A 19,782-nucleotide genomic window follows, 5' to 3' on the forward strand; every position below is an offset into this window, starting at 1 on the left:
CTGAACGAGTAGCTGTTCAATATAATTTTTAGGATATATTAAAATTTAGTCTAAACGTGTCTCACGATAATTTCTGTTACGTAAAAAATGTAATTTACTCCTCGAACGTAGATAATAAATAAAATGAATTCATCGTTAAAACCGCTGTTTGGATGTTTCCCCTGGCATAGACTTCCCTGTTTACTTCGTGACATTGGCCAATCAGCAATGTGCAAAAATAAACGTAACAATGCCCCCTTTCGCATCCACTCAGGCACATTCCTCACTCAGACAGACTTTCAGGCGTGGTCGTGAACATTACCCCATTTCCGCACGCAGGGTACAGTAATTAAGAGCACGATGCGCCGAGCAAAAACAGGTTTCGCGAAATCGCCCCCCTATCGTCCCCTTCGACTTTTTCGCCCCCCTCTGTATCGTTTTCGCCCACCGGGGGGCGATATCGCCCACTTTGGGAATCACTGAATTATAAACGATTTTCCGACATTTCTGTAACCATTGATACGTGTTATTGTGATATATATGTTTCACGTCGTTGTCGCATGTGTTTTCATAAGTCTTTCCCATTTTAGGTAATGTAATTCGACCTGAATTGCTTAATATTTGTTTTCTTGGTGTTGCGAAGCAGAATTCACTAAATATACTTCTCTTGTACAAGATGATGTTGTTAGATTTTTGATAGGAGGTATTGTTAGCGCCCATGAATTGTGCCTCATCGTTCACTTCATTATTTCACACATGTTCAAAATTATTAATATCTCACCTGTGAATGAATAGACTGAAGAAAAATTGATGCGGAATTGAGACCTGAATTTGCATAAATACTGACTGATCATTACAACTGCATTACAGAACTTATTTATTATAGTTGGAAAGACATTTCCACTACCTCCTGTACGCCCGTCAACCAATTTGCTTCTTTTTGTGGAAACAGTGTTAATTAATAACAGAGGATAATCGAATGTCGATAATAAACTTTCCAAAATGAGAAAAGAAAACCATTTTAAGATATACCAATGGCTTCATTGCTCTTAGACATCAGCAATTAGTTTTCCCAGACCGAGAAAGTATTAATCGTCATATTCGAATTTATCATTTTGTTAATAAATTTCGCGACATTATGTGTTTCAACGTAACTTTATATGATAAGATTTACATATTTATCCCGGGGGAGAGGAAAGCCGATAAGACGGCTTAACCATATGGCAATCACAGCCTCTCGTCCCGTTACCATTCCATATCGGGTATGGGATTAGTTAGTTATTTGTTTTCGGAAGCATGGGCTTGATGCTGGAGAAAGCCACCTACGGCGGCAAGGAGTCCCGCAATCCTCTCGCACATAACCATCCCCGCATGGGATTCGAACCTGCGAACCCACGCAGAGTAATCAGAGGTGCGGTGGCGAGCGTATTCCTAATGCTTAGCAAAGGGGTCGGCAACCTACGGCCGCGGGCCGGATCCGGCCCGCGGAGTAATATAATCTGGCCCGCGACGTTTCACTGAATTATATTAACAAAACAGCAACAGATTTTACTGTGAAACAAGTGTGGATATTATACCCTAACAAGTATATAATTCACATTTACTTGTTTATTGAACCTATAATTTGATTATAATTAGACAAATGACAACAAAATGCAGAAAAGTTGATTCTAAGTGCAAAGGGTTCAATGGCGACGAAAATACTCAAATGGAATTTTTCGAGATGCAATGCAATGAGGAAATAAATCTATATTCTATTCGAGAGATGTATCACTGCTCGATTTTTATTATAAAAAGTATCATCCGTTCGGTTTTCAACTTTCTAAAAATATGTGCGGCCCGCCAATGACTTGCAACCTTTAACTTTGGCTCGCGAGCAACAAAAGATTGCCGACCCCTGGTTAGCACGAAGAGCCACACCGCCACGCAGTATAAGTTGTCACTGTCAGTACATATATATTATGAAAGACATTTTTTGCATTAAGCCGTAATTAATGCATTTACTCTAATACTGCAAGTGATGGAGAGAAACGATGCTTTTTTAATGTTGTTCTTTTCTCATTATTTCAATATCTTGAAACACATATTTTTTTGCCTCTGGAAATTTCAAATTTATTCCCAGCAGCTGAATAGTCTGGATATTTTTTAATAATTTTAATTTGAACGTTGTCTTAATATTAATTTGAACGTTGCCATATCGAAGGTTCTGTTTTAATACAAGCGAGCACACTCAATCGGCTGTTTGCATCTTCGGGTTGTATGACATGGATAAAACTGGTTATGCAAATTTATTTCAAAATAGACCGGATAGAGCCGGTTAAATATCGCTTCTTCTTTTCGTTTATTTTTGTTGCATCGCTGTTAGCGTGTTATAGCATTTATTGTGTAAATAAAAGCAATCGCAGTCAAGGTAATTTCTAATTTATTATTTCATAATTTCAACTCCGGTAGTGTTGAAATATTTGACAGCTTACTCCTTACAGTTTACACTATGATCCCCGACCAAAATTAGACTGCGTTTAGTCATTATCAACACACCACACTTAATTGTGCATGCCTATCAGGAATTATTTTTGCCATTACAACTCAACTCGTCAGTTAATTGAGATAAACATCGCCACAGGCTAGATTTTATTCGTGATAAGCTCTGTCGGAGCTTGAAAGCGCCACCCGGTACCAAAACTTGTAGTATTTAGTAGTAGCTACAACAGAAAGTTAAAGAGAACTTAATAATAAATATAATTTTTAACTTTCAAGTCGTATCGCAGTAGATGCTGTTATTTTTCTGAGGATCATGATCCCATATCAAACATTCTAATCATTATTAAAGTTAGTAAATTCTTAAGGACTGTAAATAATGTTTTAAGCTATCATATACAATGCAAAATAAAGTACATCTGATAATGTACCATGTGTGTATTTAACACAGTTTTTGTGTAACCGTAGCAGAAGACCATTTGTCTGTAGGCTACTATTTCATTATTTTGCATATTATAATATTTGTATTCTGCCCTCTCTCACCGAATGATTATGCTACATTGGATGCGATCTCAGCGATGCGTGATCTTGGTGATTTTAGTTGGGTGTGTTAGGAACTGAATTCTATGAAAATGTCTTTATGAGATTAAACGCGTACCAAAGTGGTACCACAATTGGGGCGACTTTGCTACGCGATTGGGATCACGCTAAGCAGATGAGATCGCATTCCAAGAGGCACCTAGAAATTGTATTTCGTTCAATACTAGAAAATTTTATTTTTACGATTAAAGCATTGAGTAGATCTTTGTATTAGTTCAGTCTACCCGGAGAAAAAGTTGGATATCGTCATGCATTCGATACTGTATACCTTGTGGGTCTGCAGTACAATAGCTGTGAAGTCTTTATCAGGTATAGATATGTTTTAAAAATATCAATTAGACGAGCCGGCTCAATCAATGATAAAGAAACAGAGTTATATCGGGTTTAATACTATAGGGATAGACCTTTTAAAATTGAATTTACTTTTATTGGCATAAATTATTGCGTTCAATCGCGGATTTTTTGTGGAATAAATCAGTAATACACTAGTAATAGAGGTTAGAATAATTGAAAGATAAAGATTTATGAATCCTGTTCTAATAACACTGAAATGTGGGTACTCCCGAAGTGTGTGTACCCGTACTTTTACTATCACTACCGTCCTATTACGAGTTCGGGGACTGTTTGTGTTAGCCAAGTGAATATACCTCTGCCCATAAGTTTCAGTCCCTTCACACAACTTGGTGTAAAGTAGACGAACAAAATTAGTTACCTCCATATTGGTACACTACACATACTTCTGGAGCGCCGAAATGTTTACTTCAAAATTTAGGGGAGAACTGTAATTCTTTCGAATATCTTCAAATCTTTTTACTAGCTCAAGACTGTACTACGGACGGGTGTCAAAATGGAGGGGTCTGCGAAATTAATGGAATATGCACCTGCACAGGCGTTTGGATAGGACCACTCTGTGGCGAAAGTAAGTCATTCGGATAGCTTTTACTGGTTTCCTAAACCCGATACCTAACGCATACCTATACCAGATGCTACCAGGCTATAGCGGTAACTGAACTGTATGAAACGGTTTAGTGTTCACTGAATGTGGACCACCACCATACATAATCGTTTTTTACTCATGATTTCTATTACTCATCTGTGATGTCATAGACAAGGTCATTTTGCTCTTGTTATGTTCACATTAGCATTATACTCTAGGGCAGGCCTGCCCAACCTTTTTCCTCTCGCGGGCCACTTTCACATAAGAAAATTCGTTGCGGGCCGCAAACGTTTGTACCAAAATTTAATACCAACCAAGTCCTAATTTCGTTAGAATTTATATAATACATAGAAGGCAAGATTGTTAACATAAAATCAATCACGTTAATAATTATTTACTGCATGGTTACTCATCAGTGCTGGCGAAATATTCGAATATAAAGTCGAATATTAAAATAGCAGTTTAATATTCGAATATCTGGTAACACAAGGCGTGGACATGACACTCGCGGGCCGCTGAATCAAAAAATCAATCATTACACAACGCACTTGTGAATTTATGACGACCACACGAGAATCTGCACAGAGTTACTAACAAGACGTGAACCCTTATACTCCATATAATCGACTCCTATGAGTCTGTAAAAATTTGTAGAATCGATGTTGGCACGAGAATAAGCCTTCAAACCACTAAGAAAGATATTGAATTAAGTTTGGATACAAAATTTATAATTCGCGCTTAAAGTTATCATATATTTGTTTTTTACGTTGAAACGTACTTGACCTAAATATATTAAGAAGAATCAATACTTCCCATATTATTGAATACTTTACATAGATATTTGTCCAGTGGTTGCGTGTAGTATTTGAGTTACCATTTACAATGCTATTCTCTTGAGCCGCAAAAATTAATTTGTGAAAGCAGAGCAAACAAGGAAAACAGTTGGTTAGTCAATTAATTTTCACTTCCACCTCGCCTTTAATAATGACAAGCGCGCAATTTCTTAACGCGTGGCAAGAGCAATCTGCAGTGCTTAACGTGTCAAGGGTGTTTTTCTCAAGTATCACATTGTTGCATTAGTAGCGGTAACATTCAACAAAAATCCCTACTTGAAATTATTTTCATTATATGTTTTCATGAAATTTTCACATTTAAGTTTTGTGCTTTTATATTAGCTGCTTGTGATTCCTTACCTTGCTTGAACGGTGGAGTGTGCACTCCTAAAGATATGGGAAGTTTTGAATGCACTTGTAAACTGGGAATGACAGGAACAACTTGTAGTACGCGTGAGTCATTTTTATAATTTTACCTATTAAGTACAATTCTAGGTTGTAAATAAGGATGTAAGTTTCAGAATTTCGAATCGAATAAAATATTCGAAACTTACATTCCTAGTTGTGAATGAACGTATTGTTTAATTTGATAGCTTGTGAAAATATAATCACCTGTCAATGAAATTTTATTTTTTTAAATTTTATTCGTACTCTCGTGTTGCGTTTAAACTTAAAATTGTCAATGTATAAAAATATTTTGAATTGCATTGTCATTTTATATTCGTGGCAGTTTTGTTATCAGTTCCAGAGGCCTTATATCAAACTACGGCCCGCGGGCCAAATCCGGCCCGTTTGGTAATTCAATCTGGCCCGCCTGATTCTGTCACAACTAAACTAAAACCGAATTCTTATGTTAAGCTATGAAATAGCTCACGGAATTTGTTAAATTCAGTTCTGTCACAAGGCTCATTGTTTTCCACTTTGGCTTTTGTAACACTGTAAATATTTTCCGTAAAAAGTAACTTTTTACGTTATACTTACATGCCACGCCAGTCTAGTTGAGCAAAATTTATGGCCCCTGTTCTAAAAACCGTGCCAACCCTTGCCTTATATCCACATAAAATAAATAAATGCTACTGGACACAAAGTGGATCTATGGATCGTTTTGTTATTATGTTGTTCTCGTTGGTATTTTGCCTCCTATCGTTATGAAAATATTCGTTTTTCACTTTTATTACCAGACCAATTGCTTTGAGATTTTCAGTGGTGAAAGATTGTTTTACTTTTATTCATTTCAAAAATTCTTGTTGGTTCTATGGAAGTCGTTTTTTTATGTGCGATTATGTTTTTTTATTTAAAATTGAAAATTGCTTCTTGTGGTGGTATAGAGATGTGTTTATATTCTTTTATGAGAATATAAGGAGAAACACTATGCACTGGTGTTGCGTTATATTCAGCCCCAGGGTATATAACGTGCTATTGTCTGTTTTTAAATCTCATACCAAAATATTTTAAAAGGTTCGTGATTGAGCTCACATGTTTTGATAGTGGCCAATTCTAATACCAATCTGAATTTTCCCATTACGCACTTCGCATTTAGGGATTTTAACTACAACGAATTACTTCTTAATCGAATAGGATTGACCATGCCACAGAATATTTCTAATCGTTGTAAATTTAAATATTCGGAAGTCGAATATTTATTATTAGTATTAAATGCCAATTTCTTCAATCATTCAAACTGAAGCAAAAGTGAAATTTGAAAGTAATCATATTATTTGAAATCAAATACATTTTTGACAAAGACTCTGTAACTCGCTGTTACCTAACCAATTTTTCTGCTTCCAGCTGTTACCCCAGTAACGGACTCGAGATGTACTGCAACGGTTCCTGCTAATGGTTGTGAGATTATATGTCTGTCAAATGACGGCTGTGCATCTAACGAATTGTGTTGTCCAGACCAAGGTTGTGGAACGGTATGTTGGCCGTTTGACCCATGCGACCCATCACCGTGTGAAAATGGCGGAACGTGTATTGCAGACGGAAGAGATTTCACCTGTCTGTGCAAGAAGGGATTTGAGGGAGAAGTTTGTGAATCACGTAATATAATATTTTGATATATTCTAACAGTATATCAAACTAACTTGATCACCCAAGTGAGTCGAAAACCTGAAAATTGACTTGTAATAAAGACTTGTAATAAAAGTAGAACTTAAAGGTGATAACAAAATCAATTGGACAATATCAAGTGTCAAATTTTCGAACCCATTTACAAAAAAAATGTTCACCCTTTTTTATTGATTCACTTTGGCAAATATCAATTTCTACATTTGAAACAAATGCACTTTTGACTGAAACTCTGCAACTCTCGGTTACCTTACCAATATTTCTGCTTCCAGCTGTTACCCCAGTGACGGATCCGAGATGTATTGTACCGCCCGCTGCTAGTGGTTGTGAGATTCAATGTGTGGAGAATGGCGACTGTGAATCTAACGAATTGTGTTGCCCAGGCGGGGCTTGTGGGACGGTTTGCATGGCGTTTGACCCATGTGACCCATCACCATGTCAACACGACGGAATCTGCGTTGCCGACGGAAGAGATTTTACCTGTAAATGCAAACTTGGATTCATGGGAACATTTTGTCAAATAAGTAATACGATTGGTTGATATATTTTAATTCTATATAAAAGGCTAGATACCGGCGATATTTATGTGGCGGATATTGACGACCTTTATGCAATCTCTAAACTGAGGAGTTACTTTTATTTGCTTTTTCTGGTTCGGCGTTGCCGATTCAATTTATCACACCATATGTGAAGTGGGGTCATGAGCTAAGAGTTGTGTAATCTGCGAGGCCCAACGCTGTTTACCTAATTGTCCGTCCGCTACGCCATCGCGTCACCACAAATTACACTTGCTAGCGCCCTAGGGTTTATGTCCATATGGTATATTTATTTATTCAGGTATGGTTTGATAAACAATAACATTACTTATCTTAACAATTTGTTTTAAAATTTTATGTTGTACATTTTTGTCTCGTAGATTTTAGAACATATTAATTTTTATATACTTCTGGAGTTTTAAATTCTTAAAAAAATTAGATTTGTTAAATCGAATTTGGTTTCAAAATAAACGAGAGAGCAATGCTCAAATATACGGACACGAAGACCCAAAGGAAGTAGTATCAAGCCTTTTATGGTACCAGTAGTCTGACCACCAGTTCACTGAGATGGGATCACGGAGCTACGGCACGCAATTTTTATGACTAAAACTTCGAAGCAAACAACGAATCCCATAGATCCCACAGATATTTTTGAAATAAATGAAAGTAATAGCCTTCTGGCGTCAACACCAAAATTTGAAGACTAAATATTTAAAAGCAATTGGTCTAGTAGTTGCAGAAAAAAGCGATTTTTACACAACAGCAACATAATAACAGCGATCGTGAGGTCCATTTCGTGTACAAGGATGGGTACTCCCGTAGTACAGTGTTTTACAACCTTGGTGCCGCGGCACACCGGTGTGCCGTAAAATATTGTCAGGGGTGCCGTAATTTGTGTGTCTATGCGGTGTAGCGCCCGGCAGAGTAATCATGTAGTTGGCGCGGCTCATCGTGCTAAGCGGTAGGAATACGCTCGCCACCGCACCTCTGATAACTCTGCGTGGGTTCGCCGGTTCGACTCTCATATGGGGATGGTAATGTGCGAGAGAATTGCTGTACTCCTTGCAGCCGTAGGGTGGGTCAAAATAACTAACTAATCACATACCCGACATGGAATGGTAATCAAACGAAAGGCCGTGGTTCGCCATATGGTTAGGACGTATTATCGGCTTTCTTCTCCCCGGGATAAATATGTAAATCCTATCCTCCTCCTACTGTTCTATGTCAGAATGTGGCAGCAGCAGGTGGCAATTTGTCCTTTTGTCTTTATTGGACCTTACTAAAAAGGTAGCTATCAGTGATTAAAAAGGTATGTATCAGTAGTAGATGATTAAAAGGGTAGGGTTTGGGTTACTGATATCAAGGTTGACAAACACTGCCGTAGTACGTGTTAGGGTTAGGCCCTAATTTTTTTCCGATTCTCCTTATTTTGTTTTTGTTTCGAGTTCGGGGACGGTCTGTGTTAGCAAGGTGAATATACTCCCATAGGTACCCATAGGTTTCATTTAGATACCTCCACACATACTTCTCGAGCGCCGAATGATAAAGTCCGTCAAACTATAAAAGCGTCGGTTCATCCATAGATATTAGCATTAAAATACAGTATTTTCAATAAATAATACCTATTTGATAATTTTCTAGCTGATGACGTCGAAATTGATCCGAAATGTCCAGAACCAGAACCCGTGGTATGTGTAAGAATGGGCGACATAGAATGTCTGAACAACGAAGGCTGTGAAAGCGGAGAAATATGCTGCGCTGGTAGCTGCGGAGGAACTCAATGCATCGAACCCAAGAAAAAAAATCTAAGTATTTCCGATTTATTACTGAAAATTCTATTTGAATATCACGATAACAATTATTGGACGGATCGAGATCTACGGGCCGTTTTGCTGGAACGTTGTTGTTGTGACTTCTCTTTTTAACCCCACTTTTCCCAGCCGGGGCGAAATCTTTTTTCGGGGAAGAATTTTGTTGTTATCGAAACTGAATTTTGATTTGTATTATTACCGATATTCTTTAGTTATTCAATCATACTATATTACTTATTTATGCACATATTATAATCTACTTAAACGACTTGCGCTTAACGATAGCTGCGGATCCATTGAAGATTTAGTAAATAAGATCTTTTTATGTTGAGAAGTTCTTCAATAGATGAAGGAATACATTTAACGGAGTAGGTTGGCAACCACTACCTCAACCTTGGCTACTGATACACATTTCTCAAATTTTCTATAGATATGGGGATAGTGTAGCTATGAGACTTTTACCTGTTTTTTTTTTAATTTTGTTTTTGTTGGTTTAGCTAGCTCACCGGTATCTATATCTGAAGGTGACTTTGTTGCAGTATTCAGTAAGTTATACTCTTATTCACAATATCTCAAGTTTCTGTTTTGTTTTCACAGATTTGCTCACCTTCGCTTTTATAGCCCTACTGTCTCGACCCAAACAATGCCCGAGTGACTGCTTATATAGGGCTTGTCACACTGGACATATCTGTCCCACGCATATCTACGCCACTTGTGGCACTACCTGTCCCGATTGTCGTCCACGTTTCTATACCAAATGGAATCAAGATATATCGTCACTTTGTAAGTCATTTTTCAGTTTATTTTTTGTGTGTTCTTATCCCATTGCGATTTTGGATCTTTCGTACAAAGCCACTAATGCAAAAAGTGAGATTTAAGAAAACACCCCACGGCATTTTCGTGTATTTTTATCCCATTGCGATTTTTGTGGATGTATTATGACAAACTTAAATTCCTAATATCGTCATGAAAATTCGAAGGTTGTTGAGAGCCGAAAAACTATATTTTTTTAATTAATTTTTTTTAAAAAGAAACCTTTCACGAAATACTTGACTTTTGTTTCATCAAGAAATACTCAAAATTAGATTTATTTGCGATTGTAAATTAATAAGACATGATTTTATCAACCACTTGATTTATGTATTTCAAAATGAACATTTATTTCGCAACAGGCCAATGTCCATACCATGTTCCTCGAGTTTCTCACTGCGGAATGCATTTATGCACCCAGTCTCATTGCTATGGTAACCCCGCTTTGGAATGCAGAATCAGCAGCTGTCGAGGATGCAGGGCCGGATACTTCGACATTTACGGTCGTGAAATTCTATCTTGCAATCAACCACGTGGGATAGCGGTCAGCTATGTTCAAAGATAATGCCATCTCTGATGCAAGTTCCAATTTTTAACCGGATAAACCGTTTCTTAACCGATTCATTCTGTTCTATTCGTACCTCAGTATAATACACAAGACATTATGGCTATATGTTGGCTATTCACAAACGTCTGTTACCTATTTAAAGTGCAGCCTTCAATACAGGAGGGCCAAATACAAAAACATGGGTGAACCCGCAAGCCACACATTTACCTAACATAGGCTTTCTAGCAGTTGCAGACACACAAATTTTGATTATAAATTTTGTGACATGCATTGTTTGCTTTCCATAAACTCAGATATACTTTGGAATTGGAATTCTTGCACGTACTAAATTGAACTAAATTAAAAACTTGTATCGCGGGAAGCACACCATTAAAATTGACACTTCTCCGCGGGCCACACAAGTTTTCCTTGTGTGCCTTATTTGACGCGGGCGCAGGTTGCACACCCCAAATTTAGAGGGCTTATATTCTCAGAAATTCCAGCAGTGCAATTCAGAGATCTTAGTTACAAGTTTGATAGTTTTCCGTCTTCTTAAATTTTCCTCTTGCACTTAGAAGAGAATTTGTCTCTAAAAATGTTGATATTAGAATAACGTGAACAAATTTTAGCATATGTTAAATTTTTCTGTTTTTGGAAATAGATTTCCCGCCAACATCCAAGGACTTCAAGTTAATTGATACAAACACTGTTATATTATTTTGATGTGGATCACACACTCGCTTATATTATCACACTGTATGCCTTATGCGCTAGGAAGTTTTATGTTTACAAGACCGCAATAGTGTAAGTCTGTAAGAAGATAAGTGTGTGAGTCTGTCAAACAAGATAACAGACTTCAGATTCAAAATGGTGGGCGTGAGCGCAATTATGAATTTTAGAATGAAATTCATCCAATTAAATAATAAAATGATAAAGTCATTTTTCAGTAGCACCGAATAGCCAAAGTCCACCTGCAGCGCAATTTTTAAAATTGTGGTGAATACAGTCGTCGACAACCAGCAGTTATTTAAATAAACGCTGATGCTAAAATAACCTTATATTTGGGTAAAGGTTAAAACCACAATTCTGTGTATCATCATCTTACCATGAGTCACCAACATGCACCTAAGGGCGATATGTGAATCAAACAATTTATACGTGCATTGATGAAAGACACGATCAATGACACGATTACGAACTTTTGACTCCATCCGGGACAGATAAGACTAGTCATATTATAAGACTATCATACACAAAGTATCATAACTTCGAATATTCAAATTAACATCCCGTGAAATAACGAATTTTGTATCGTTAATTGAATGAGTCGTTTATCATAAATTCAATTCAACATTCAAGAATGTTCTTGCATCGACCTAATACATCATCGTACTCAAACAAATACACAGAATTAGAATAATTCATCGCCATTATACGTGCATTTTGACTTTATTTAAAATTGGATATAAATGAAATGTAACAGTTCAATTCGTTTTTTTACCACTTTGAAACTTCAATTTTTTTTTTAAATCAATAAAGGCTGTATCGTGAGCATCAGTGATCACTAAAACAAATAAATATTTACACATCAAACAGTAAAATGAAACTTATAATTTCAAAAAAAAAATACTCATCTGCTTAAATAACTGAAAATAGGTGAAAATATTCTCAAACAGTGCGGCGTATCCCACAAGGGGTGCGTGGACAATTTTTTGAGGGGACATAAAACTAATTAAAAATCAAAATATTTGTTAGATTTGACCTTAATTAACCGCCTTATTTTGAATATTTACGTTCCATTCACGTATTTTCAACGTGTTTTTTGAATAAAACATACTTTCGTCTTACTATCTGTTATTTGTAGCTTATTGTTAGCTAGTCATTTTTGAGGTGGGGCGCGAGACTTGACAAATTCTAAAAAGGGGGCGGCTTAAAAAGTTTGAGAACCACTGTTTTAGATGCAATAAATCAAACTTCTTCTTCATTGGTTTTACATTCATTAACATCACTTGAACTTAAATTGCTTTTTTGATGTTTTCCGTCGCAACATTTGCAATGTGGATAACATGGCAGCATCCTATCCTTCCAGTCGTCAAAGCAAAGAAGCAGACACCACAAATTGAAAGCTACATTGACATTATAGACCACCGATAATCCAGATATAGATAACACAACAAATGCGAGAATGTCGCTTAAAATTGTTATAGGAGTAATTATCATCAATCTTTTTAATAAGTTAATAGACTTCTGTTGTAATCTTTGACCCTTGAAAGATTTTTTCAACGTTTTTCTATGACGAAATAACGGAATTATAAACAATGCAAGAGTACAAATTTGAGTTTCAATTTGATAAAGAAGAAAAACAAAATGTTATCCATGTTGGTAAACAAGTCAATCTTATCACATTATTTTGAATGCCATAATATCCAATCACAATACTAAAAAACAAATTGAAGAATAACATGAAAAATCCTTGAAATCGACTGAAATTATGCAACGGTCTTGATGAAAGATGCCTCAAAGATGCTTCGCTGTGAAACATTGTCTGACGAAGCCACAATATGAGATACTCCGTAGTAAATGCCCACTGTGATAGAAGTACGTCAGCTATATAAATTGGGCTGTTGATATTTCGATGAAACATAAACACCGCGACCATTTTAGATAAGGCAACTAGGCCAGTAAAAACAAGTGTAAAACTCATCACAGATCGAAGGTTCGAAGCCAGCAAAAGGTCCGTGCATTTTCCAAGTTGAAGTTTAAATAATCTCTTCGAAATAAGAACGTAGATCTGACAGAACGTTAAATAAATCAAAATTATTGTTGCGACTATGTCGACGTAGAATTTCTCGTTGAGTACATCTTCAAAGGATTTAGAGAAACTGTTGGAATTGTTCTTCGAGCAGTTCATACTTGATTCCGTGTTTCGTGATAAAATCTAGATTTCAGCAGCGAATCGAAATTTTGACTGACAATTAATGACACAATCTGACAAAACAAATCAAATGATTAATAAATTTTGGGGCAATGTAGACAAAAGTCTAAATTATGGTAACTCGCAACCATGGGCGTGTCTAGAGGGGACCATAGAGGCAGCCGCTCCGGGGAGAATGTTGTAGAGGTCAGTTTGTTACTCAGTTTGTTGATTTAAATAAAAATATTACTGTAAAAACATTTCACTCTTACTTGACCTTCAATTTATTCGTTTTCATGTATAACAACATCTATAATTTATTTATCTTTCAAATTATTTATGAATTTTGGGACAAGGAGCTTCATTACCAGAAACTCACCCCGGGTAGCAGAGAAGTTTAATAACACGCCTCTGCTCGCAACATAGATATAGCTACTTCTCTGAAACGTGCTTAAACAGAATGTCGAGCAACATTACATAAAAAAAATTGAAAGATAAAAATATTCATAAAAATATTTCATTTTAATAAATATTGAGTTGCTGAAATCATTTGCTCGTATAAACATTAAATCTAATATCTGAAGTGATTTAAAAAACATAATTGGTAAAAAGGATTACAGGATCTTTTATACAAAGCACCCGCCAAAATGCAACCCCGCACGGCTAAAAATTAAAAAAAATAGTAATTATCCAGTTAGGGTTAGATGAGGGCTAGTAATGCTGATTGTTCCGAAACATTTTTCATTAGTGGCGGGGGGGGATTTGCACAAAAAATCCGAATTACAAACCGCCTTGCTTTCATTGCGTCCAAATATTGCATCGCGAAAACAACGTTCCTTCGTAAACTTTTCTTGCAGTAATCACATTCACGAGTTCTAATAAATAATCTAATCGTATAGAATTTGTGACCCTGTTTAAACTATACAGTCATAATGGAATTTTGTCTTATTGAAACGGTGATAAGATACATGAAAAATGAGTAATTGAAATTTCCAAATTATCGCCGACTTTCCATGCATTGTGTTTAATCAAATTAGGTAGAATTTGCCAAATCGACGAACAGCCTATTCAGCAAACATAGCTGTACTTAATTAACCCATAGAGCCATAGCTGCGTCTCTAAAGGCTCATTAGAACGCTCCATAAACTTAACTATGTATATATAGCCTATTAGCACAATACATATATACAATTTAGCACGCAGTACTTCTACTCAAGCCATGTCTATAATGAATGTATATATATATATATAAGCGGTCGTAATAAGTGACTTCCGTGGGCACAAATCAAGAATGACAATTCTACTTGATTCAAGAGTCTTGCCGCACGCCAACACACATGAATTTCTCTAACGTTTTCTAAAAAATCGCATCAACATCGGAATCTCAAATTACCATGCAATGCCTTTTGAGCGGTCACTGCGTTTGCGCATTGGGTGAAATAGCCTATAATGACGTTTTCTTGTAGCGTTCAATCCATAATAACTACGGGAATTCAAACTCTCTTTCAATATTAATCTAATTGTGTTCAACTCGCGATTGCGTCCACCATAAAAGAACATTACCTAATACATTACATAATAAGGCGACACCAAAAAAATGGAAATTATCATACTCGCCTAATAATACGACCCCCACAAAATCAGGTCAAAAATTTGGGTCTAGAAAAGCGACCTATTTGCCGGAAAATACGGTACTTCCCTGTAAAACAGATTTTTGTACTTCACCATTGCACGTATTAGCCCGCCATCCTACAACCATTGCTTTTCCAACCAGCCGGACTGTTTGTGCAAATAGCAAACTGTATGTAATTTACTCTTACTTACTGTGATATGAAAAAATAATATTACACATGATTGATAAATACCAATAGTCGTTTGAATCTCAAAATATTTTTATTATATCACAGTCATATTATGTCATCAAATGATTTATATAAAGTCATTTATACTGACGTAGAAGTGGGATCACCTGAAAACTTTCTATGACGCAGCATGATATGACCAACGCGGAAGTAGGCCGTAGGCGGATTTGCCATATAATAATATGTATTTCAAATGCAGTGCAATCAAAATGGCGTCATGTGCTGACTCCTAGTGATAAATTCTTATGACTACCTTATAACAGCAAATGTGTCAATACCGAACAATCCGACGTTCCTTCAACCTTATTTCATTAATAACGACAACATATTTTCTTACAGATTATAGGCCATGATTTTATTTCGACTTTTCTCATTTTAGTTTTCTTACGAGTTTGGGTACTGTCTGTGTTAGCCAAGTGAATATATTCCTGCAAATATTTTCCAGTCCCCATATACAACTAGATGTAAAGCAGGCGAACAAAATTAGGTACCTCCACTAGTTACCAACAGTCTTCTGTAGTGTGAATCACATGTCTTTTTTACACATATTTTCTGACTGCCCGTCCCCAAAACCCCGTATACCAGCACTTCAACCTACAAGGCATTTGTAGAAATTGAGAGAAAGAGAATCTATTGTTTTGTCAGACCAGAATACAGAATATGTAAACGAATAATCATAAAATAATAATTAAAACCTAAAAGTTCTCAGTAAATGATTGGGTGGTCACAAATCCGGTTGATTTGTTTTTAGATGTGCATAAGATATATAGAAATCTGCCAAATTTTTTGACAATAAAAGGAACTACCACATTCTCGAAGACTAGCCAATTTATCGAAGGTCTGTGTATTTACTATATCTGAGAGTCGCAAGAGACATTTCCACATGTTGGGACAATCCTTGAAATTCATGTTAAGGTTGATTTTGTCTTTGACCTTGATGTCCTAATTTTAGTGTAAATATTTCAATCCATTTATTATTCCAGACCGTTAAGGTCCATATGAAATAAGCTTTGCACTATTTGCACACGAAATTAACATTCAAGAGATGCATAGCATTTAATAAGTACGTGAAATTTATAAAGATAACATTTCTAGCAACAACAAAACTTTTTATTATAATACACGACATCAAGAAATGCCAAATTTTTGCTTCAATTTGTTAAATTTTTCTTTAACGTGGAAATAAACTTTATATTCATCCACCATATTAATCGTTCGTAACTTTTCTCTAGATTTGTCTGTAAGAAAATCTTGCTTCCTAGTTGCGGTCTCATTTTTTCGTTGCTGAAAATTCTGAAAAGCGCGTACTTTCATCACCCCTGTGAAATACCCCGGCAACAATTTTTCTAATAGTAAGAGGGTTGTTTCAAATTCTTCTAAGATACCCACGAACAAATAGTCTTCGTCAATGTGTGTTGTTGCAATTTCGACTCTCTTATGTTCATCCGGTTGTAAACATGGAGGATCATGCACACCACAAAAATACAATCCTATGTAAAACATCATTTCAGAATTAGGATCACAGACTCCAACACTTTTGTCTACACAATCGTTTATATCTTCCAAGTCAGATTGCGAACCAGTTTTTACTTCGCCCTGAAGGTCTCCGTATTTGAGATAATTATAATGAGAAGCAAATCTTTCAATCGGGTCTCGTATCATGTTAATATAAATAGGCTTCTTGAGATGATATCGTTTAAAATCTAAATAATGAATATGCCTGTTGTAAAACGAGGGTGGAACAAGGTTATTAATTGTCATCATTTCTTGCAAAGACTCATAAACACCTGGATGTTCAACTGCCGTTACCAGTGATTCCTGGACCCAAAAATTGTTGCGACCAGACAGATGATTAACTAACGCCATAAGTGCTCTACTTCCACACTTTCCGACACGATTATAAAAGACTGTCCTGGTTCTAGATTTTTTGAATGCTTCCATATCTAATTCAATTGATTTATTTTCTGTATTTTTTTTAATCCTTGATACAGTTTTATATTTTTCATTTCGATTATTTGAATCTACTCTTTTCAAAGGTTCCCAGTTCCGAAAGCAATACACTAATAAAGCAACTGATGCCACAGTCAGCACTAGCTTTTGCTTGGTAAATCTTGGCATCTTTAAATACTGTTGTTTCTGAACGTCCAGCAATTTTATCAACCGATTCGGGTAATCCTAGCATTGCTCTATTTCCACGATTTCATTTTTCTTCAATACAAGAATTTGATTTGCATCTTTATATTAAATCGCATTTATGATTGAATGAATGCAATGTTTAAATAAACTATAAATATGAAATTGGTAAACAATAATTAAAAGTAAAGATTATGTTGATATGCTAGGTATGTACACTACATTATGTTTGGCGCTCCCGAAGTATGTGAACTAACATGGCGGACACCGGAACGTATATGTACCAGGTAATGGTTAGGACATAATTTTATTCCAATTTTCCTTATTTTAGTTCTATTACAAGTTAGGGGACTAGCCAAGTGACTCCCGTAGTATACGTACCTGAAATTATGACCTAACCCTAACCTTGTACACATACTACGTTCCGGTGCCCGCCATCTGGTTACACGTACTACGGAAGTACCTTATATTTACCTTTCTTGTGGGTCAGACTGGCAGATGTGAAACGACATCGATTTTTCCATAAGTTTGCATATGACTTCTAGGCTATATCAGTAGTATTCCGGTACTTAAAAACCTTTTCCCATTTGCACTAATATATCAATAATGATAAAAGCTTGAGATTCTGCCCTATTGCTCGACGTTCATTATAAAATGAAGGGGACTAGCCAAGTGACTCCCGTAGTATACGTACCTGAAATTATGACCTAACCCTAACCTTGTACACATACTACGTTCCGGTGCCCGCCATCTGGTTTCACGTACTACGGAAGTACCTTATATTTACCTTTCTTGTGGGTCAGACTGGCAGATGTGAAACGACATCGATTTTTCCATAAGTTTGCATATGACTTCTAGGCTATATCAGTAGTATTCCGGTACTTAAAAACCTTTTCCCATTTGCACTAATATATCAATAATGATAAAAGCTTGAGATTCTGCCCTATTGCTCGACGTTCATTATAATATGATCATGGTATTACTTTCACTACTTCTAAACTATAAATAAAATTCGCTAAGCAGCAAAATTCGAATGCTGAAATTCAATTCCTAATAAAGTTCTGCCAGCACTGTTGATATCAAGTTCAAGCGTCACTAATGTAGAACGGTGGTCGTTCGTCGATAAGATTGCTGTATTACCCGAGGGCAACTAAAGACGCGCATATCAACCCACGTATATATGCTATCATTTTATATTCATTATACCGATTAGAAATATTAGTCTGTTTTCCCTTAATTGGAGACAGTTTTAAGACTTCGACTCGATGACCTTGATTAATAAACACAATTTTGCTTCCACTCCAGACGGAATATTGCACCTACTGGGTTTCCGTTTCATGAGATTATGACATAATTTTTTATTGTATTAAAATGGTTCACTTTTTACAGGAAGACGGAAGTTTATTGAAAATTCACTGTTGAAAATTTTGACTCCGGTTTCATCACATAAACAGGTGATGTGTAAAATATAATTTCCAATTCAGATTATATTTTGAAATATTGAAACTGTTATTTCTTATTAATTTAGATCGAGGGTTCCCAAACCGCGAGCCAATTACTTTCCGCATCACGATTTATAATAGCCCGCCAAACTTAAGTGAAATAATTTAACAGTTCAACTTTAACCGTAAATAAATACTAATACGTTTAACACTTTTTTGCGTTTTAGATACTGCCAATTGTTACATCATTACCACTGTTCAAGAACGTGTGTATCAGTAACAATTCAATTATAACGGTATCATATGTATTCGTACCGGATTATTAGGATTACATAAGGCAGTATTTTAGGTATCGGCCATAGACACTGAAAACAGACGTTATTTAGATATATGGCAGCGTTCTTGTTTCGGTACTCCCGTAATATGTGAACCAAGATGGGGGACACTGGAACGTAGTATGCGTACCAGGTTAGGGTCAGGCCATAATTCCAGATACAAATACTACGCGAGTCACTTGGCTAGTCCCCGAACTTTCAATAGAACTAAATCAAGGAAAATTGAAATAAAATTATGGCCTAACCCTAACCTAGTACACATACTACGTTCCGGTGTCCGCCATCATGGTTCACATACTACGGGAGTACTCTTATTTCTTTATTGGAAAAAATCTAACTTCAGCGATTTGTCTTTCTTGCCAACAAAATATTCCAGTCCTAAGGAATACAACATTAGACGCCATTATGAGACGAACCATTCTTCAAATTATGATAAGTTGAAGCGTGTGTTTGAAAATTTAATTCATCGCTAAATTCATACAAAAGTCAAAAAAAGAA

At 36.1% G+C, this 19,782-nt stretch overlaps 2 protein-coding genes across 2 annotated transcripts; one reads left to right on the top strand and one right to left on the bottom strand.

Annotated features, from left to right (window-relative positions):
• The first annotated feature begins 3,218 nt into the window (after nucleotides 1–3,218).
• Nucleotides 3,219–11,211, top strand: LOC120332359 (uncharacterized). The gene is made up of 8 exons (XM_039399589.2): nucleotides 3,219–3,366; nucleotides 3,875–3,976; nucleotides 5,170–5,280; nucleotides 6,616–6,867; nucleotides 7,167–7,418; nucleotides 9,072–9,239; nucleotides 9,839–10,024; nucleotides 10,414–11,211. Exons 1-8 carry the CDS (start codon nucleotides 3,306–3,308, stop codon nucleotides 10,614–10,616), a joined length of 1,335 nt encoding a protein of 444 aa, XP_039255523.2. The 5' UTR covers nucleotides 3,219–3,305; the 3' UTR covers nucleotides 10,617–11,211.
• A 4,777-nt stretch (nucleotides 11,212–15,988) lies between these two features.
• On the bottom strand, nucleotides 15,989–17,716 carry LOC120332360 (uronyl 2-sulfotransferase-like). The gene has a single exon (XM_039399590.2). It carries the CDS (start codon nucleotides 17,490–17,492, stop codon nucleotides 16,503–16,505), a length of 990 nt encoding a protein of 329 aa, XP_039255524.2. The 5' UTR covers nucleotides 17,493–17,716; the 3' UTR covers nucleotides 15,989–16,502.
• Between the last annotated feature and the right edge of the window lie 2,066 nt (nucleotides 17,717–19,782).

Source organism: Styela clava, chromosome 13 (genome assembly GCF_964204865.1).
Source record: "Styela clava chromosome 13, kaStyClav1.hap1.2, whole genome shotgun sequence".
NCBI classification, from domain to species: domain Eukaryota; kingdom Metazoa; phylum Chordata; class Ascidiacea; order Stolidobranchia; family Styelidae; genus Styela; species Styela clava.